Source organism: Drosophila yakuba, chromosome 2R (genome assembly GCF_016746365.2).
Source record: "Drosophila yakuba strain Tai18E2 chromosome 2R, Prin_Dyak_Tai18E2_2.1, whole genome shotgun sequence".
Classification (NCBI taxonomy): domain Eukaryota; kingdom Metazoa; phylum Arthropoda; class Insecta; order Diptera; family Drosophilidae; genus Drosophila; species Drosophila yakuba.
In genome coordinates this window covers 13,078,321-13,099,253 of record NC_052528.2, presented here as the reverse complement: position 1 = coordinate 13,099,253, position 20,933 = coordinate 13,078,321, and the positions used below count along the sequence as shown (strand labels likewise).

At 46.1% G+C, this 20,933-nt stretch overlaps 6 protein-coding genes across 11 annotated transcripts in view; 5 read left to right on the top strand and 1 right to left on the bottom strand.

Moving 5' to 3' along the window:
- LOC6530427 overlaps window positions 1-12,574 on the top strand; it is a 42,438-nt gene extending 29,864 nt beyond the window's left edge. The window contains exons 3-6 of the mRNA XM_002091307.4: window positions 449-670; window positions 3,997-4,226; window positions 11,163-11,585; window positions 11,871-12,574. Coding sequence (XP_002091343.1) covers window positions 449-670; window positions 3,997-4,226; window positions 11,163-11,585; window positions 11,871-11,889 — 894 coding nt within the window. The 3' untranslated portion in view covers window positions 11,890-12,574. The remainder of the gene's footprint in view (window positions 1-448; window positions 671-3,996; window positions 4,227-11,162; window positions 11,586-11,870) is intronic.
- Window positions 4,242-9,077, top strand: LOC26535479 (titin). Its single transcript, XM_015197417.2, has 3 exons — window positions 4,242-5,871; window positions 5,931-8,954; window positions 9,035-9,077. Exon 2 carries the CDS (start codon window positions 6,133-6,135, stop codon window positions 8,926-8,928), a length of 2,796 nt encoding a protein of 931 aa, XP_015052903.1. The 5' UTR covers window positions 4,242-5,871; window positions 5,931-6,132; the 3' UTR covers window positions 8,929-8,954; window positions 9,035-9,077.
- LOC26535166 (neural Wiskott-Aldrich syndrome protein) lies at window positions 8,944-9,713 on the top strand. Its single transcript, XM_039371996.2, has one exon. The coding sequence runs from the start codon at window positions 9,224-9,226 to the stop codon at window positions 9,545-9,547; it is 324 nt and encodes a 107-aa protein (XP_039227930.1). The 5' UTR covers window positions 8,944-9,223; the 3' UTR covers window positions 9,548-9,713.
- LOC6530426 lies at window positions 12,332-16,116 on the bottom strand. 6 transcript variants are annotated; one of them, XM_015197184.2, is made up of 8 exons: window positions 16,011-16,115; window positions 15,707-15,950; window positions 15,301-15,655; window positions 14,896-15,143; window positions 14,488-14,824; window positions 13,817-14,433; window positions 13,243-13,747; window positions 12,332-13,168 (listed from the first exon to the last, which is right to left on the bottom strand). In XM_015197184.2, exons 1-8 carry the CDS (start codon window positions 16,031-16,033, stop codon window positions 12,912-12,914), a joined length of 2,586 nt encoding a protein of 861 aa, XP_015052670.1. In that variant the 5' UTR covers window positions 16,034-16,115; the 3' UTR covers window positions 12,332-12,911. The 6 variants fall into 6 exon arrangements, with proteins under 6 accessions (XP_015052670.1, XP_039227927.1, XP_002091342.1 ...); XM_039371993.1 differs by having other exon boundaries at window positions 15,301-15,950; XM_002091306.3 differs by having other exon boundaries at window positions 13,817-14,424; window positions 15,301-15,950.
- Window positions 16,117-17,662: 1,546 nt separating this feature from the next.
- LOC6530425 lies at window positions 17,663-18,839 on the top strand. The gene has a single exon (XM_002091305.4). The coding sequence runs from the start codon at window positions 17,770-17,772 to the stop codon at window positions 18,712-18,714; it is 945 nt and encodes a 314-aa protein (XP_002091341.1). The 5' UTR covers window positions 17,663-17,769; the 3' UTR covers window positions 18,715-18,839.
- Window positions 18,840-19,145: 306 nt separating this feature from the next.
- Window positions 19,146-20,311, top strand: LOC6530424. Its single transcript, XM_002091304.3, has one exon. The coding sequence runs from the start codon at window positions 19,262-19,264 to the stop codon at window positions 19,979-19,981; it is 720 nt and encodes a 239-aa protein (XP_002091340.1). The 5' UTR covers window positions 19,146-19,261; the 3' UTR covers window positions 19,982-20,311.
- The last annotated feature ends 622 nt before the right edge of the window (window positions 20,312-20,933 follow it).

Sequence of the window (20,933 nt, the reverse complement as noted above, 5' to 3'; positions counted from 1 at the left end):
AATAAAATATTGAAGGTTAATTTCATCAAATATTATTTCAAGAATTTGTTAACATGAAATATCTGTGAAGTGCACCCAATTATAAAATTATTGAAAACAAAATTATTGTAAATTTAATACTAATTTAAAGTCTTCTTTAACAAGCTTAAATACTCTGCAATGTAAATATTCCACAAAAGTGGTTTTTGTTTCTTGCAACCACAATTATTAAATTAATCATTACGTATTAATAGTGTAAATTGTTTCGAATGTTAATTTATTAAGTTATTCGATGAAACGATTAGCTCGCCTTCTTGCTTCTTCTCCGACCACACATTATTTAAATCAATTACAATTTGCGAGTAATATTGGCCTAAGGCCTAGCACATTCCTTTGTGGCTTATAATTCTAAAGTTAAGCCTACCGCCGCACTTACTTAAAATCTCTTTGAAATGCCCTCGTATTTCAGCTCTGCGTGGGTGGCTCCTGGATCGATACGGTGACCGTTGAGCTGGATCCTTTGGATGCGGGCACGGATAATGGCTTCACCTTCACGGCGCCCAACTGGCCAACAGAGCCGCAGGGCGTCATCTATCGGATCACCTCGCGTTATCCTGGCCATCCTGCGGGCAGCTTTTATTATCCGAAGAGCAAGCGGCTGCCGCCCATCGCCACGTTCCAGTTTATCAAGGTGAGTGGACGGCAAATGATCCCCAGACCGCTGCTGCAGATGGCAAAAGGTTAAACAAGTTAATTAACAGCAAATTAGCAGTCGAAATGCCTTTTGCCCAACAATTCACGCCACTCGGGAAACCCTAATGACTTTTTCCAAAAACCAAAAAAAAAAACAACAAAAAATCCAGTGCGAAAAAATCAAAGTGCTAATGAGCCATTAGCATTACAATGGCGTCAACAGCGTCTACCACACTCGCACAAACGCACACACACATAAACAAAGCAGCCACTTTTCTCGCCATGCAAACATGTGTAATGGCTGTGCGTGTCCCTTTCTCTCTCTCTGTGTGTGTTTGTATCTGTGTAGGTGTGTCCGAGATGGTGTGCGTGTAAGGGGCGTATTCCCTTGGCTGCGTGTTAATGCGCTTTATAAATCAGTTGAGTTCACAGCTTGGATCGAGGAAAAAACGAAACGCATGAAATACGAAATGGCCAACGAAAAAAATACCGGAAATAATGATAATTACCTTATAATTATTTGGGCCAGAATACCACGGGCATGCAGAAATGCGCTAAGAGGAAATGTAAACAAATTAAAGCAGTTCGACAGTCACGGGCATAGAAATTAATTTTATCGCTTTTTATAGCACATATGTGGGGGCCATTGAATATGCACAATTAGTTTAAATGGGTGTGTCGAATTATAATTCATGAGCTTAAATATGACACTTATGGAAATTATCCCAAATTCAATGAAATTAGTAAATATTTTGAAGATTTTAATGGAATTAAAATGATTGTGTCAGGAAATAGGGTTATAAAAATTAACGACGTTTTCAAATGTATTTGCATTTTAATAGTATTTGAATTGAAATTTGCAGCTTTGCTAATTATTAGCAAATTAATAGCGCGATTATTAGTTTCATTAAAACTCGAATTGTATATTAGTTAAAGTATTGCCTTGAAACATTAATGAGTGAGCATTGTATGATTGAAAATCAAATGGGTACCATTACTCTAAGCACAGGGGAAACGATCGGGAAAATATCTGATTGAATTCCCATATTGCAGAGCAGAACCCTTGAGAAAATGATATCACTTACCACGCCGAAACATGTCCTGCATTATCCTTATGGAGGCACAGCCATTATGGGGTTTGTGTCATTGTTTTCAAGCGCTGCAATAAACATTATTCTGCACTCCTTAATAAATGCCAATCCATTAGGCCCGCCAGACACAAAGGACAAAGCCAGGACCTCGGCCAAAACGGCACTGCAACAAAGAACCCTCAACGGCAGTAAAAACGCCCCAACCGAACGGAGTGGGGATACAGCCAGGATACAGGCAGGATACAGGCAGGATACAGCAGGACGCAGGGTGGCTATTGGAGCATTGTAATTATATTGCTGGACATCCAAGACATCCAAGGCATACAACACGTCCAGAAAGTGGCGCACTTACGGCTACAATGCCCTGGGTCGCTCATCAAAATTGCTTTTATGTGTGGCCCAAAGCAGCGCACATAAAATTTATGCCTCGGGCTCCACGTCCATTTCTCCACTGCCCCTGCCCCCCGCCCATCGCCAGATGTTTCGACTACGTTTGCATAGTTTATTTCGCAGCGGCACTTTATACACAGATAGGTTTATATAGAAGGGGCAATTGCTACGTGGACGTGGGCAAATGGGCAAGGGGGCGTGGCTGCCCACAGTACGTGCGGTCATTATTCTTTATTTGTTGCCGCTGCTCGCCATGCAGCTCGTATTATTGTAACGCCTTTTTGACACTACTAATTTTAGTTTTATTTTCTAGGCCTTTCGGAGTGGGCGTGCTCAAGCTTCTACTGCTTCGGTGGGCGGTTTTGGTGGGGTACATTAGCTGCATGGTGGCGTTTGGCCTTTGATTTTATTATATGTTGCTATAACAGCCAAACATAATTTACTGATTCATTAGCAGTAAGTTACATTACCTATTACAAATTTATTGTTTGAAAACTATATGAAAATAGCCGAATTTATTATAAAATCGTATTAGGTCTTTAGCCTAAGTTTACCATATTGACCAACCGACCATTTGGTTTTCTGGGAAACTGCTTCCCCAGGGCAAAGAAACTTCGCATTGGTTAAACCGAAAGTCTGACATTTTATTAGTGTCCAAAACGCCCAAGGCTGCCGACTTTTGTTTATGGCAAACAGAATGGAAAGTTATTTACTTATATGCGTTATTTTATGGCCAGCACATGTCCCAGGTCCTAGTGTAATTATGTGTTGATTTGCTTCCTCCGAATCGCCCAACAGCTGAGGGTAGTTGGTCGTTGTTAGTTGGGCATTAAATTCTTAAATTCACAGGCCCGAGAGCGAATTGCTGGAATATTTGTGTGTCATTTAGTGAATGGCAAAAGGCACGTAATCTCGGCAGCCGGGAATGCTGAGGGTTTTCACTCGCCGTCTGGGTAATCCACAAGGAATTTCACAGTTTTTCCAGCCCCATCCCCTTTCCACTCCCCACTTCACGCATTCTAGCTTTTTGTGTGTGCTGGATTATTGTGTATTTTAATGCCACTAAAGCAACACGCGTCTCTCCGCTATTGTTTTCTTTCATTCCTTTTTTTTCTGGATTTTTTCGTTTGTGTGTTTGTTTGTTTTTTGCATTGCCTTAGATTTCTTTTTTGGATTTTTTCATTGTGGTTTCTGGCGCCGCTGTCGACGCATTTGCAGAATGTAGGTACCAAAAGGTAGACCAAGATAAGCCAGCAAAAAGCGGAGGGGTCTACAATAACAATGCGTATTGTATATAGAAAATGACAGCGGCCCAAACAAATAAATTAAAATGCGCGACAGCGCGCCAAACAAAGTTTTTCATACCCTCGAAGTGTCACAGGGATGTGGGGCATGTTGGAACAAGGGGCTTTGGTTGTGTGTTACAAGTGTTACAATTAAATTTGAAATAAAACATTTTTGTTTTGTATCAAATTCTTCGCTTTCGATTAATTGAACCTCTTGTGGTTTCCAAAGCTCGAAAGGTTTTCCTTTCGCAAAGGCTGCACAATGGCTCAAGACTGGCGTTTAATACCCTCAGATTCCATTGACGCTCGTGGCCATTTCGTACCGCTGCTGCTGCCCCCCTGTGGCTGTGTCAATATTTGCCACAAATTGAAATTAGCAGCGCGTTAAGAGCACCTGTACTCCCGGTCCTTGGCTGCTCGGCATTCTGCATCCCGTATCCCCGTATCCCGTGCACGGTGTTGCTGATGCCGGGCACATAATCCCCGTAAATTAATATGCCGCACATGTGCTTGGACCCGGGGACTAACATTCCGCCCCTTTGGCATCCTATTTGCAGCTGAGGGAGTACGAGCTGAGCGAGGTGTTCAACATTGCCGAGGACGATCGCAAGTATGAGACGGTCCAGACGCAGACCCACCTGGACGCGGAGCACAATCACGTGGAGATGAACAACGAGTTGTCCGCCAGCATCGAACGGGAGCGACAAACGGAGCAGCAGCAGTTGCAGCACAACGACGACGAGAGGCAGCGCATCCGGTCCCAGCTGTTGGCCAAAATGAATCCCATGTAAGTGCTCCAAATGTGCCATAAGCTAAGCTAAAATCCCTGCAAAAAAAGAAATCAAAACAAAAGGGTAATGAAGAGCATGTTGTTGAAATGTAATTTAGCAATGATAAACTTTTAATGGCGCAAATATCCCTCAAAGTAACTCTTATAAAAGTCAACCAAATAATCTCTTGTTGGGGTGGAAAACTTTTTTTCAATTTCATTTCGCATTTGGCAACATTCTCGGTTTGCAAGCAATTCTGAGTCAAAAGGATTCCTAGTTAGTTTTACAAATTTTAATTGACAGTTTACCTAATTTTAGGTATTACTAAAATGTTAGCTTTGTTAGGGAATATTTCTATAAATTTAATAAAAGTAAGCAGAATAAAATGTCCCAGATATAGATATTGTTTCTAAAATGAATTGTTTTTTATATGTAAGTATTCGGTAAGCTTAACAGTTCAAGGCATTGCAGTCTCTAGGTCGAATGATAAGCCTTCCAAATGGGTGAAACGAGTCATTGTGTAAAGCCCACTATAAACAAGACGAAAATTGGTTATCTTATAATTATCGGCTGACAAAAACGAATGATTAATCAATAGATATCGCCGAGTTTCCTCGTCACTACCCTTTGCCAGACTGCTGCGAAAAACTAAAGTGCAGAAGTCGTTGCCATTCGGAAGCTTTAACTGTTTCAGGCCAAGTGTAAGCCTTAAATGGCACGTTTCGTATACGTAATCTGTTTGGGAGTGCAGAGAGCGCTTCAATTGGCCCTATTTAACATATGCGTAGAGTGCTTTCCCCTAACTCAAGACCAACTACTTTCAACACTCTCGGTGTACATATGCATTCACATATTTAAAGCAACGTGCCAAGCCCCGAGCTGTTGGAAAAACAACCGAGTGGGGGGTTGGCATGGAATGGAAAGGAATGGATGGGAAAGGAAAACAGCTTTCTGGCACACTTCAAAGCACATTACACCACTTTTGAGGCGTCGGGTGTGGCCCAGAACTGAAGACCGAAAGAGCCGAGGGAGAGTCGCCCGAGTGGCACGTACCTGGGTAATGCTGCATCTTTAAAAAGCCGCCCAATTTCTCGGATCCCACCAAACTCCTGACTCCGGTCGGAGAGAAACTACAACTAATCCCTGCTAACAGTTCCAGTCTCATCCACATCCATATCCGCATCCCCTTCAGCGCTCGCTGTCTATTTTCGTGCCACTTTTGTCCAAAGCTGCTGGAGTGGATTTTGGCACCATTGGCACTGGTAACCTGCATATTTAATGACAATCCCCACCAACCCGGGACGTGTTCGAGTGCCAAGTGCCTGCGAGTGGGCGTTGTCGACTGGCCCTACTTTTCCTGGCACTCTGACAGGACTGGAAACAAAGGCCGGAGAGGCCGGAGACCCCGGCGGATATCAGTTGGGTATGCCAAATGTGCGGAGCACTCGGACCAGTTTCCAAGTAATTACTATCTTATCGAATGCCATGTCGCGGGTGGCCTATAAAAGTAGAGGAATTGCCGGCAATCGAGCAAAGAGTTAAGTGCCAGCAACATGTCCGGAATCCCACCAGCCACCTTCACCGTAATCGCAGGTAGTGCTGCCCACAATCAGCGGCGCAAGAATCAGAATCGGGAACATAGCCAGCAGAAGAATTCGACCAGTGAGCATATGGAATTCGCAGTCAAAGTGCGATCAAACATAAACCTTAACAATTTCCAGAGACTGAACCACAGACGACGGGGTCGAAGACAAATAGTTGCCACATTGCTTAGATATAGTAACTATCTTATCTGTACAAGGATTTAACGCATGAAAATACATTTCCCATGACATAAACACCGAGTATAAATGGGGCGAACAAAGCACTTGGGGTTTCAGTTAATGGGCCAAACGAAGACGAGACGGAATAATTATCGACAAAATGAAAACGACCATTGTGGAGGAGAGGAGTGTGAATGAAACGATAGAAACGATAGCCACGAGCAGTGGCTCCGTCCAGGAGACCATCGAGATCGTCAATATCAATGGCTCTGTAGCTCCCAAGCACCGTCACCATCATCACCATCACAGGCATCACCATCACCACGAAAGGCAGGAGAATGTTGAAGTTGTGGCGACAGAGGAGGTGATTCTTGTGGAGAACGCACCGACATCGAGGAAGCACCACCATCACAAGCAGAGGACTTCTCCACCACCGCCCCTGCCGCAAACCTCACCACCATTCCTCACCCCCACTGAAGAAGTGGGTTTTAATGTGGTGTGGGAACCCCAGGCCTTTTGGAACCAGCCCTCACCCAATCCCTCCACTGATCTAGATCTCTCTCCGGAGAACGAGGCTGTGGATGCAGCGGAGACTTTGAACACTACTTCAGCTTCCGATGAATTCACCACTGTGGTTTGGCAGTCGGAGACAAAGGAGTCCATTAGGGAAACACAAAAGCACACAAGAGTGGTCGAGGAAGAAATAATAATTGATCAATTGGACCCACCAGCCTACGCACCACCTCCACTCCAGGTGCAGACAGGATTCCTTCCAGTGGCTCAGCAGCCTCCACTTTCGCCCATCGCAGAAGTGGTACAAACAGATGTGTTGGTGGAATCGGTGGAGGCTCCACTGCCACCCACAGGCTATATTCCCAGAGTCAATCTTAAGCCAACAGAGACTATTGTGGAGAGGGTCGGGGTCATCGTGCCCGCACAGATTCAACAAGAGCCGGAGTTTATTCCGCAGCCGGGATTTGTGGCCAGAATTGTGGAGAACATAGAAGTTGCTGCAGCATCGAATTCCACACAGGTGGCAGCTCGAAAGAGTTATTATCCTCGGCCAGATTTGGTGGAGACGATTTCGGATGATATCGAAGTGGTAAAATATGATGCTCCTGTTCAGAGTGGCTATATTCCCGGAAATGTTGCAGTGGAATCGATTGTGGAAAATATAGAAGCTGACTCTCCATTTCTTCTGCCAGCCAATGGATTTGACACTGATGAGTCGATTGTGCAGAGCATTGAAGTCTCGACAGACTTAGATGATTCTCCATTTCTGCTTCCTGTTGATGGCTTTGACACTGAGCCAGTCTGTGTGGAGTCAATTGTTGAAAATATTGAAGTTGCGCCCTCTGAACCTGTCCTGCAAATATCAGTTGAGAGTGTTGTTCCTGCAGGCTTTGTCGAATCTGCGGTGGAAAACATACAAGTCATTGAAGATGAAGATCCCCCATTTCTACTGCCCGCAAATGACTTCATCCCTCAGGCAGGCAATGTGGAATCAATAATAGAGAATATAGAAGTAGCTACGGAAGTGGAGCCCACCCTAAGACCATCAGTACAAGTTGAAAATCTACCTCGATCTGGATTCGTGGAGTCCATTGTAGAAAGCATTCAAGTCACAGAAGAGGTGACTCCCAGACCTGCAGTTCAAAGTGATTTGGGCACTCAGAGCGGTCTAGTAGAATCGATAGTGGAAAACATGGAAGTCGTAGAAATAGTGGATTCTCAAGCTCCGGCTCCACCACAAACTGGATTTGTGGAGTCAGTAGTGGAACGCATAGAAGTCACTGAAGAAGTTGAACCTCCAATGCGACCACCACTTCCACTTAGCTATCCTCCTCGCTCAGGATTCGTAGAATCGATCTTGGAGAACATAGAAATCGAACAAGTTACTCCTCCCTATCAACCTCCCCAGCAAATTGACATTGTTCCTCAAACTGGTTTTGTAGAAACTCTTGTAGAGGATATTGAAATCGAAGAAACTGCGCAACCGGCAATACAAAATGGATATGCACCCCAAGGCGAAGTAGTTGAAACAATTGTCGAAGAGGTGAAAGTCGTACCAGATCCCCCACGTCAATCAATAGTGACAACCGATTTTATGCCCCGTGCCAGCCTGGTGCAAGAACTGGTTGTGGAATCCCTGGAGGTTACGCCCACATCATCGCCTCCACCCGAACGGTTTCCATTTATATCCAGAGAGAGCCTAATCGTAGCTGATGATTATGTGGAGGTGGAGGAAGTCACCCCTTACAATACGGCACCACATAGTCCAATAGTGGAAGTGGAAAGGTTGAGTGAAGCCGAGGCTTATGTGGAGATTAGTGAAGTTACCCCAGTTAATACTCCACCAAGTAGTCCTCCACCTCAGAGGCCCATTGAAGTGGGTTACCTCCCCAGGCCCAGCTTAGCTGAAACGGCGGTGGTAGTGGCATCACTGGAGGTAACTCCAACTCCTACACCGCCACCAAGCCCACCCCTGAAACTCCGAATACCACCATCGAATCAGATACCTTCGGAGGTAATTGTGGAGTCAGTGGACGTCACACCAGTGCCATCTCCACCATACAAGCCGCAAGCAAAACCACTTAATAGTTTCATACTAACTGATCTGGTTATCGATGATCCTCCATTCGTAGAAGTGGTGGAAAGGGAAGTGGTTGTGGAGTCCGCAAACAATGGCCAAGTAACTGAGGTTATCGAAGTCACGGAAGAGATTATACAACCCGTCACACCCATCGGAACTGTTTTGGTGGGTGAGGTATCCGAGCAAAACAGCGACAAATTCGGCAAGCGATATTCCCTAAGTGCGGCACTGGCTGATGGACAGCAGCAGCAGCAGGAGCAGGGAAAAACGGAAACGAATCAGCCAACCCCGATCCAAAAACGAGATATACCCACCGAACCACCGAAGCGTAGATGTTGCCACTGTAAATGCACCATTTCCTAAATCAGAGGTCAGGGGCTTTCCCCAAGGCAAGTGAATCAGAACCAACCCATGCACATCATATCCTACTCTAGAAATTTTATCAATAACTGGGTATTTTTCTTATCAGCCTGGGAATGTAAGCTCCACCTATCGCATATCTAATCAGGGAAACCAGAAGCCCCCCAAAAAAATCACAGTAATTGATAGTTAATTACCGGCGGACACTCGAGGAAAAAGCGTAGATAAGTGGCAAACTCAAGAACCCAATCGACCCGAAAGTGCTGGTCAGTCAGTCACTAGTTAGCCATCGGTCGAGATGCCACCCCCAGGACGCGGATACGGTGGACCACCTCCACGGGGTCCCGGAATCGCCTACGGACCACCGCCACCTCGAGTAAATGTCGGCATCAATATCGGTGGACCACCGCGTCCTCCGCCCATCGGCGTGGGCATCGGCTTTGCTCCGCCACCCGTGGTGGTTGCACCACCGCCACCTACTGTGATCGTCGGAGCACCACCTCCACCGCCCATGGTCGTGGTGCCACCGCCACGACCCACCGTTGTGGTGGGTGGCCAGGCTCCGGTGGCCACTGTGTATGCCCAGCCCCAGGGAGAGGTTCTCTGCTGCACGATTCTCTGACGGAAAATTGGAAATGAACAACTGTGCTTCTGTATAGAATTATTCACTACGTGTATACACATTAAATTAGTAAAATAAAATAGTTTACTCATAGAAAAGTCCCCACTCCACGATCGATTAAAGTTCGAAATGCCTTGAATGACATATAAATGCAATCAAAAATCAATATCAATGTGTGTTATTTTAATTTTTGAAGTGTGAACCAATGAAAGTATTAATAAAATGTATGCAAACCATAATTGTATGTTTCCACCGACTGCATAAATATAATTAACTGCTCCCCTGACGATTTTTCCATGGCATTCCCATTAGCCATGAAAATGTGAAATAATCACGGTGAAGCATGACAAACTTCAAACAATTGTCAGCTTAAATATGCAATTTAAGCAAACCAATTAAAATATTAATATCAATTTGCCGTCGCTTTCCGATTGGGATAACTAATTCACTTCGGGTCGGAGAGCAATTTCCTCGTCACATGTCCAAAGGCTGAGTCACAGTCGGTTTATTGAGCTCCGGAAATGCAAATTGCGCCTCAAACAACATTTACTTAATACATTTTGATGTGCTCATCTAACGGTAATTGCCGTGAACATGATCGAAGCAAATTGTCGCTAATAACTTCCATGTTCCCAGCAAGAAAAGTCGTCGCAAACTCCACCAGGCCCAGGCAGAGCGAAGGAAAAGGGAATTTGAGTATGGAAAATGCTGTATGTAATTTCAATTTGAGAATTTTCCTCATTATTTTCGTTGGGCCCATGGCGCTGGGCGCCTTCACTGGGTATTTCAATATTTTTTACCAATTTATTTGCGCTTCTCCACCCCAACGTTGCTCAACGTTGTTCGGAGTTGAGTTTCTGGGCCTGTTCGTCTGCCTTTTGATTTTTTATTATTATTTGCGCGATTTTGCACGCGGCGTGTGTATGCAAATAAACGAAAAACTGCAGGAAACAAAACACGGAAGTTGCCCAGGAAGGAAGGCAGGAAGGAAGGAAGCCAGGCAGCGCCACAGCCAAACGTCGTCTGCAAAATGGGAACTTCGGGGGATTGTGGTTCGCGCGTGGGTCCTCCAGAAAACAAAAAAAAAAAAAAAGCCCGAAAAAGGGAAAAACCTCATGGGTTCCATGGCATAGGAGTCTCCGATTTCGCGTTCCGGGCTTTTTGGACTCTTTGGGCCCTGTGTCTGTCAGCCAGAGCAACACGGCACGAAGGCTGGCTGGCTGGATAGCTGGCTGGCAAAAGGCAAATTTAAATTGAAATTTTCCACAGTTGATGTGCTGAAATAACAAACGTGAGCAGCCAGCGCGCACACCTTTGGAAATGTAAGAGATGGAGGCACACGGGTCGTATGTGTAATGTGCCAGTCTCTTAGCGTCGGCAAGTTAAGCTACTCTAGTACAGCAAATCATGAGGGTGGAATATATACAGCTGAGTTAAAGCTTACAAACGCTGCGTGAAGTTTAGCAATTTAGAGATTAAAAAATACAACGTTAATTGAGAAACTCTCTGTATAGTATAATAAGTATAATGTGTATAATTTGATAACAGCCCGTCTTATTATTTCAAAGTGTACCAAGCAAACTCAATGAGCCCCTTTTACGTTTTGCTCTTGCAGCTACAGCAGCAACAACAGCCTCCAGCCGGCACCTGGTCAGGTGGTCAGTGTGGTGCCGAAAAACGACAAACATGCGATCCTGCAGAGCATCGCCAGCAGCTATCGGCGTGCCGCAGATGCCAGCGATTCGAATGCTTCCAAGCCGACACCATTCGCGGCTGGTGGTGGTGGCAAGGCCGGTGGTGCTGTTGGTGGTGCTGCCTCCCGCAGGCGGAGCTCCGCGCAGCGTCGTCGTGATTGCCGCGTGAGCCACTGGTCCGAGTGGACGGCCTGCAGCAAAAGCTGCGGCGTCGGCGAGATGCATCGCTACCGCAAGGTCATAAAGCACGGCAAGAGGGGCGGACGACAGTGCCCGGCGCTCCAGCAGTCCAAGTGGTGCGGCACCGAGCGCAACTGCCACGGGTCGCAGAGCTACTTTAATTGGTGAGTATGCCCCGCTTCGGAAAAGTCAATCAAATTAGTCTTGCACTGAAACCAATTTCAGTTCATTAAATGAATTGAATTTATATGAATTGAAAATCATTTTGAATTGCACATTTAAGCAAAGTGTATTTGTTGTTTTATTGAAAAATGTATGCACATTATGCCTTATCGTAAAGGGAAGTCTATCGTTTTTACATAAATAGATTAGTGACATATTTTTTACTTTTCACTGACTCACCCCGCAAGTATGTACAAATAAAATATATATGTTCGGTTCGATTTCAGGTCCGATTCCGACACATGAACGAGCCACTAGGAGGAGGAGGAAGAGGAGGCACAGGCGATATAAATATAATTTTAATTTAAGGCGTAAGAATTGCTTTTTCTGTGTGAACAAGAAAGACCAGCAAGGCAAGGAGTTAGGAGTGTGAATCATCCCGCAAGGAGATTTTAATTTAACTTTACATTATCAAATGACATTGATTTTAAAGCAGACGGCAGAGACTTCAATTAAAAATGGATTAAATTAGAGGCGACGATGGGGAAGACTACTGACAATATTAAAAACACATGAAGGATTTAGACACAGGACACAGAGGATTGGAGTCATTCGTCCTGCGGATGTCGATTCAAACATTCTTATGTTTATGTGTTCACATTAATTTCATTTTTTTTTTCGTTGCTTTAGCTCTAAATAATATGTAAAAAAAAATCATCATAAAATATAAAAAATTAAACAAAAAAAAAACATTGAACAGTAGACGTACAAAGTTTAGAAAGCAAATCAAAGTAAACAAGAAGCGTGAAAATTTGCATACCCAAACAAGGAAAAATGGAAACAAAACCAAATGAAAAACCAAACACAACACACTTGAACCTATAAGCGTGGAGCCAAAGTGTGTTGTTCAGCAACTAAGCTAATATTAGATGTAAATTAAGCTAACTAATAACTTAAAATGGATTGCAATAAAAGTCAACCCCAAAAAGAACAAACCCGAATTAAAATTGTATTCCAAAGAAATCATTAGTATGTTCAATCTTTTTTAAAGGGAAAGGTATAGGTGCAGCCGTTTGTCAGCCAATAACTAAATGCTAAGAAATGGAAATTCTGCAAATGAATTTCCCAACTACAAAATGTGTATTATAAAATCATTTATTCAAAATTTGGAACAAGGACTTAACCAAAACATGACCAGTAAAAAAGTCAATAATACTTGTTTACGTATCAAATGCGAAAACTAGAAGAGCCTAAGCTATATTGTAAGATAAATCCCAGGTTCCACGCTGGACAACCAATAAATATTGCGAATCCAGCCATCCGATTCCTCAGTGGGCCTTCCTGTTGCGAAATTTGATAAGACAGGGCAGCAGGAGCTTCAGAATTCCAGAGCTTATGAGGCATAAACCCGCAAAGCAGAAGGCAGCTGTATAGTTTCCCGTAAGGCCCACCATTTTGCCAGCAATCGTAGTCCCAATAAAAGCGCCCATTCCCATGGCCAAAGAGGTAATCCCAAAGGCGTTGGTCAGCTTCGAAAGTCCCAGGTACTTCACGTATATAAGACCTCTCAGTGTGGAAAAAACAGCTGTGATAAGGACATAAAAAAAAGTAATATTGCGGAAGGCTTAATCAAGATGTAAGGTAAGTAAATGTACACACCTGGCGCTACAGCATAGGACATGCCGTAGAGAAACTGGAACCAAATCAAGTTCTGTCCGTAGAAGGCGCTTATTAAAACGGAAAATCCACCGAAAACCAGACCGCTGCCACAAAGATTAAGGGTCCAAGTGCGCCTTTTGTAGGCGAGGATGCCAAGGATGTTCCTCATCACAAGGTTACTAATACCGATAATGGGACCGATCATACGGGCATATTCGACGGGAATCGTGGTTCGTGCAGAGGAGTAAACAAAGGGTATATTAAAGCCCATCGGGAACAGAAGGGCGGAGGCCACCAGAATCTGGAACTCGAACTGTTTCAGCAGATGGTAGTCGAATAGTTTGAGCAGAGTGAGCATAAACCGGCTATTCCTACAGGAAGTTTTCTTTTTCGGTTGTTCTGCAGACCATCTACGTACACTATGGGTGCGTCTATGCTCCCTGGAAGTGCCATCGCCTTCACCATCCACATTAATGTTCTTGATGCCATAGTTCACTTGCTGGGTCTGAGTTTCAGTTGGTAGTGTTAAGTTCAAGTTTAGGAACATTTATACAACATATAGTAGAACACTTACGTTCTTATCCGATCCCATGAGGTGGAATTCCTTGCCCTCGAGGTTCTCCTTGCTGTGCGGCTTGTCGTAGTCGGCGGGACCCGTATAGAAGAGATCCTCCCGCTCCAAGGGCGCCGGCCGGATGAGCAGATTGTGTTCATCCTCATTTTGGGGCTTCTTCCGCCGCTTTCCACAACAGTTCGTGCAGCAGGGGCAGAACTTGGCGCACCCGTGCTTCTTAGGTGGTGGCTCATATTCACTTAGCACACTCCGGCTTCCAGCGGTCTGCGTGGATAGACGTAGATAGTCTTGCACGTAGAAGTTGCCGTAATACTCATCCGAACTGCTCTCCAAGTTATCGGGGAAATGGTACAAGCCCACCTGCGTGGGTGCCACCTCCACGTAGGCGACCACCATCAGCAGGATCAGCATTATCAGGCCCGCCTGCGTGCGCAGCATGTTCCTCCATCCGATGATCGGGACCAGCCAGCTGTTGAGGAACGTGAAGAGGACTATACCCGCTCCGCCACCGCTGCAGGAAAACCCATTGGCCATCGGACGATACCGCTCAAAGTAGTAGCCCACGATCAGCTGCGAACTCGCCCAGATCATACTCAAAGTAATGCCACCTGCGCAGGCTGGTGTTATTATTCATCGGATATCAGAGACACCACCATCTAGCAACCACCTACCAAGAACGCTGTAAAAGAAGATCAGCATGGCCAAGCTCACGCTCCAGCTGGAGACCAGTATGGTGGATGCGGAACACAGGACCCCAGCGATGGCTACTTTGCGGAATCCAAAACGATTTATCAGAATGGCAGAGAAGGCTCCGCTAGTGAAGTAGCAACCGATCTGGACACTGGCCACAAATGTAACCGACGATGAGGTCACACCCAGATCCTTGGCAATGGATGGCAACAAGACTCCGATGGTAAATATAAGACCATCGATTATTAGCTGGGCGAGAAAGGACAGCACCATGATGACCCAGCCAAATCCGCCGTCCGGTGGTATCACCATGTAGATCTGTGAATGACACGAGTCATTCGTTTCTCAATTGACCACCATTAGCATTAGTGAATGGCACACTCACTTACAAAAACCATACCGGAGCCCAGTCGTTTTCCACCACGGTTCAGTTCAAAGGACTCCCTCGTCATTCTACTTTCTGTGTCCCACGATTGCCTGCGCATCTGATTTTCCGCGTCGTATTCGTTGAAAGATTTCGGCGAGTCGGTCAATTGTACTGTAGTAATATTAAACGAGAGAGCCGTATCCTTTTGAAAGTTTTCCCTGGCAATAACATATGAATCCTCGGAATCGTATTTTGGATTCAAGGGAGCTCCTGTAAGAAGGCTACACTGTTAGTGAAAAGAAAGGTTCCTCAACTTCAAAAAGGTGGCTGAAAGTGGCTTAAATCCTCTTCCAATTGCTGCCGATTTTTGCAGAAAAACATAAATAAAATCTTCCAAGCTTAGGCAGGCATCACTAGGAGTACTTACTTTTTTTATAAAATTTTTCCGTTTTGGTAATGAGTGGTTCTTCCCTATCATATTCTTCCGTATAGCTAGTGAAGTTCTGGATCGGAGACACGTCATCTGTGCTCATGAAAGATTCATCATCATTATCCCTGTTTGCAGCGGAAGATGGTCGAAGACTGGGCAGACGTGACAAGCGATGCTCCGACGGCTTTCTAGCGGTGCTAACTCTGTTGTTTTCCCCAACTTTTGGTTCCACGAACGGCACCTCGGATATGGGCTCAATTGGACTCTGATGTGATGTAGCTGGCTTGCTTTCCGAAGTCTCAGGTTCTTTTGGGGCCGCCACAAGGATATGGGGAAATCTTCTAAAAGGAAGCTTGGAAGGAAAAGTAGGATTAAAACTTTCGTAGAACGAAGACAAGTCTACTTCACTCCACTGCGACTGGCTGGGGGACAAGAATGAAGTGCTTTCATTCAGGATATCCGTCTGATCTGTGCCGACGGCCACACTGACCATTTGTGGTCGCGTGTTCCGCGTATTCCGCGTGTCATACTGATAGATGGATGAGGACTGAACCGAGAACTCCAGCCTGGACAGAGATTGAGATCTCAAGCTGCTTTCACTTGGCTGTGCAGCGGCGGTCTTGTGCTCATCTTGGCTGCTGGGATAGCTGAAACACAGAGGGATTCGCTCGGGGTGAGCTCTTGGGTGGGCGAACCGACTCACTCACCTCCTCCTACGATTCCTACTCATTTTTCGACTCTGTCGCAGAGTGTTCCTGACATCTTTCACAAATCTCTCTGCGTCTCGACCCGAACCCAATGCACAGTGGCTGGCTACGTGGCTGGCTACGTGTCTGGCTGCAATATGAGAAACGCCAGCAACAAGAAGGGGATTCATGGGGATTCTTGGGATTCGTGGGATTCGGGAACTGTCGCCAGACATTAGCTGCTCCTGGCTACCAAATGCTGCCATGGCTGCCATAGCTGCCAGGCGAGCGTGACAGACAGAGTTGGTAGTTGCTGGTTGGTGACCCCCAGTTGCTCCCGCTCCACTTTTGCCACACTGCAACTGTTACTTTTAAGCCATCGACATCGCCAACTCCTTTCGCCTGGCGAATACCTACTGCCACAAACCGATCCCAGCACCGTTCCACCCGCTTGCCTGTTTATTTTGGGGCCGAAACAAAATTGCATCAGTGCAATTTCATTGATTGTAAGTAAATGAAATCATTCCTTAGTCGTCTGAGTTTTGCACAGAGAGACTGCAGACTGCAGTGGAGCGGGCCAAAGTGCATCTCAGCTTTGGGGGCAGTAACTTCATTGGCAGTCACTCAAAGGCAACAAGAGATGAAGTATTGGGGTCGACTGTTTCCCCAGTTGATTAAATGGAAAGTGATGTTGAGCTATTAAATTGAAGGAAGTCGGGCAATGCTTTATGGAAACTTTAACTAAGCCAACCCAGCTCTCGCGAAATGAATTACAAACAGAATGCACTAATTAATTAGCGTAAAGGCCAGCAAACTTTTCGACCAGCCACTTGAGCTGCGGCTCCCTCCGTGAATTTTTCCTGTTTTCCCGCGGGGGAGTGTCGATTGCAGCGTCTATTTTTCCTGGCCAACAACTCTATGCGGAAATTGTTCTTTTCGAAAAGGTTCGCTCGTACGTGCTCGTTTTTTACGGCCCACGTTGTGTTTTCCGATTTTTCGATTTTCGTTTTTTTTTTCTTTTTTCCCCTGAGCGCCTTGAAATCGAAACGGGCAAAAGATTGCGCTGCCAAATTGTTAACAGCAATTGACCCAATTTTATGGGGGCCCTCATGCATGGCCACTCTCGGACGGCAGTGACTCCAATGAAAATAGCGGCGTAAAAGCGAAAACTGCCCCGAGAACAGCGAGCGGCGACCAACGCGGCGTATACTTATTCTAGTGGACTTCTCTTGTTTTTTTCGAATGGGGGCAGTTTTGTATGTATATTTTTCTGTTTTTTTTTTTTTGTTTTTGTTTGGGCTTTGTCGTTTGGCTGGCTGCGCACTGTTTGCATTTAACTTGCAAACAAGCTGGGACAAAAATTCGTAAAGTGAAGGTTGCGTTGTCTATTTTTTCTTTATTGTTATTTGCCTGGAAATCAAGGCAGCTGGACATTGCAATTCGCTGGCAACGAATCCATTCGCAATTAACTCCAGAACAAACAAGGAAAATCCATTTGGTCCGTGGCCCGGAAAGGGCTCAATTCACGACAGCATTCGTGAAATACTCTTACTTACTCACTTGAATCTGGGCTATCCATAGAGAAGAAGTTGTTGTTGAAATGTAAATGAAATGAAGCCCATCAGGGCGGCCGTGGATTAGGTTTCCGTCCAACTATTGGGTGAGCCCCTTGGTGTTGGTCAGATCAAAATAGAAGCTTCGCCTGTACAGACCTAAATTTCGTGTCTCTCAACCTGCCACAGCACCGGTTCCAATCCCAATCCAAACCCTCCGTTCAGTTATGTTTCTGGCCAAAAGTTCCGCCGTATTTCGCCCGCAGCTCTTTAATGAAGCGAAGGCACTAGTTAAGTCCCAGTTTCAGGCTTTGTCACAGATCGAGCGACGTTTCGCTCACTCCGACGACAGGTGCGCCAACAAGAAAAGCAGGAAGTGCGAGCAGACTCCACCCAAGGGTGTTGGGTTGCCCCCAGGACGACGACACTCTCACTCGGATGGCGGCAATGATAAGTGCGCGAAGAAGCAAAAGGAGGAGCGGAAGTGCGAGAAGTTTGTCTCCCAGAACGCCAAAAAGCCGGAATGCAAGCCGCCCCTTGTCCAAAAGCCCAAATTCTACAGGCAACTGAATCCCTGCAAGACGGACAAGGAGCTGTCCGAGCTGCATCCCAAGTATCTGGGTGTGTGGGGTCGATGCGACATACCCTACAAGCCGGAGCCCGAGTGCCTGGATCCCTGTGATTTGGCCGAGCGTTTGGATGACAAGTACTACAAGCCCAGCAAATCCCTGGACCGCAAGTTCGACCAGTACTGGGTGGAGTGCTTCTTCCGGAAACAGAAGCGCTGCTGCCGCAAAGTTGCACCTGAGCGCACCTACCGCGTGATACGCAACAAGTGCGCTGCCGCTCCCAAGAAGACCAACTGTTTCACCGTCAATCCCATGCCCTGCAAACAGGAGGCCAAGGTCGGCCCCTGTCCCAAGCTCAAGCTCTGCGAGTGTCCAACGGCCACGGCTGAAATCAATTGTAAGCTGGTGCGTAGGCACACCAGATGCCGCCGTCGCGCCTGCCAGTATCCCAGCTTCTCGGAGTGCCAGCACGAGGAGCTGAACACCTCCAGACCCATAGAGTGCCGCTGCCTGGAGGTGCCACCCACCTGTCTCGTCTACCGACACGCTCTCCTGGACCGTCGTCTTCCCTGTGAACCGCTGAAGCCGCGCGGCTCATGTTAAAGGAGTTGGACTTTGGATTAGGGAACCCACTCATGGTGCTTCAACTATAGGCAGATAAATTACTAGTGCTAACAAAAGATACGAAATTTTTGGTGAAATAAATGTTGCCCTTTGATCACTTTAAAGCGATTGTATTTAGTTTACTGGGGTTCGTTGGAGGTCAAAAGGTACATCAATGTAACCGCCGTTAGGTGGCGCCCAAGTGCACTCGAATACAGGTGCTTCACTGACTTCACTGAACAATATCGAGTAACAGGTATCTGATATTAGAGATACACGACTCTCTTTTACACGACTCTTCTTTTCTCTTTCTCTTTTTCATTGATTATATTTATACTATATACTTTAGATCATGGGATGCTGAATATGGAATATTTCGGCAAGTAGGCCTTGAGACGAGACGTCAACTGTTCTAGCCACTTTCAGTTTGCTTTTGAATCATTCGTACACAGTTGTTCAAGTGGTAAACACGTCCAACACCTTTGCCTCCAAAAATCCAGGCTTCCGTTTTGGTTTCCGTTCAAAATTCCAGTTAAATTCAGTTAGGATGGGGGTGTTGCAGACCGTCCACCGATCGCTGTTGATGCAGCACAAATTGGGATCGCTGACCATCAAGCGGACGTACGACACTGTGAAGAAGATGAACCTGCGTCGCCGGCGCTTGGAGCATCTGAAGGAGCTCAGAAAGCTAGATGAAATGTGCTACAAGGCGGCCAGTCGCAATGACAAGAAGTGCCATCCGCCGGTGATGCCATTGCCCAAGCAAGAGTGCTTGGACGACCCATGTGCGGAGGCGGAGATGCCATCGGACCTGGATCACTATACGCCGAGTGACAAGGCCACGCGCAAGTATCAGCGCACCTGGTGCGAGTGCTATATGATACCCAAGGCGGCTGTCAAGGCCAGGAAGTGCTATCCGAATAGACCGCGGCGTAAGTTCGAGTGTCCGAGGGTCTCCGATGTCGAGTGCCGCTGGGATCCCCAGCCCTGTGATGACGAGAAGAAGAAGCCCGACATACTGATAGAGGTGCCGCGTATCGGAAAGTGGCCCTGCTGCAAGATCCCATCGCCAGGATGCCGCCAGGGCCGGATACCGCCCTCCTGCGACGCTGGTCGGATTCCATCCTGCTGCAAGAAGCGACGCACCAAGTATCCCAGCTTCTCGGAGTGCAAAAAGGAACTGCTCGACGTCATCCCACCATGCGAGTGCGAGAAGAAAATCAACATGTGCGACGTATATGCATATTTTCGCCATAAGACACACTAACTTCGCGTCATAAAGGAGTTTGGAAATCAAGGCGGTATAAGAAGCCCACCTGGATGAGGAAGAAGCCCCAAATAAGCAATGAAAGTATGCGTAAAGTGGCTCGCATGTATTACCGTTCATAGTTCGTCGTCTATGGGTTAATTTCTACAGAAAAAAAAACTGACCCTCTAGCATTTGCCGCCTTTTACCTATCCGGATTGCCCATTGGATGCCATTTTAAAAGGTGACAAATTCAAAAATCTATTCTATTTCAAATATTGCTTTGATGTATGGACTGAACGTTGTTGCTACTGCCATTAAAGTGATCAGCTTGATTTCACAAATTACCAATCTGACGCGATTTTTATCTTGCTATAGGATTGCATTGAGCGCGACTTTCCGGCATCCTTGATGGTTAATTCTTGGCAGACAACGAGGTCCTTTTGCTGCACTGCCACGCCCCTCGTCCTAGTCTTCCCACACTCACACCCACCGCCCTCCACTATTCGCAGCTCTTTAGTTGGAGTGCTCTCCTGTGCAATTCCTAAAAGGGATTTGCATGCCGCTGAGATGTTTATCGCAAATTGTTGCCGTCGTCTGCATCGTGGAGGATGTTGTGACGATGTCGTCTGGCGGCGCACAAATGTCAACAGCACAAAGCTCTGACGTTTACATTGAAAGTCACTTTGGGCGCCAGGCAGCCAAACAGACAAACAGAGGGATCCTGGGATCCTGGCGTACTGGTATCTGTGGTGGGGGGGGGGGAAGCCAAAGGAGGGCGATGGCTAATGAAAAGTGCCAACAAAATCCAATGCATTTTTATTTAAATGCAAATGTTTAGCCTGCCGGCAAGTGTTTAATTGTGGAGCCCGGGCATTGACAAGAGGGGCTCCTGAAAGGTCCTGGAAATGAGGATTTGCCACACATTCGTCGTGTCTGTTCGTTCGCCAGTTGTTTTGGCCAAAGTATGCCC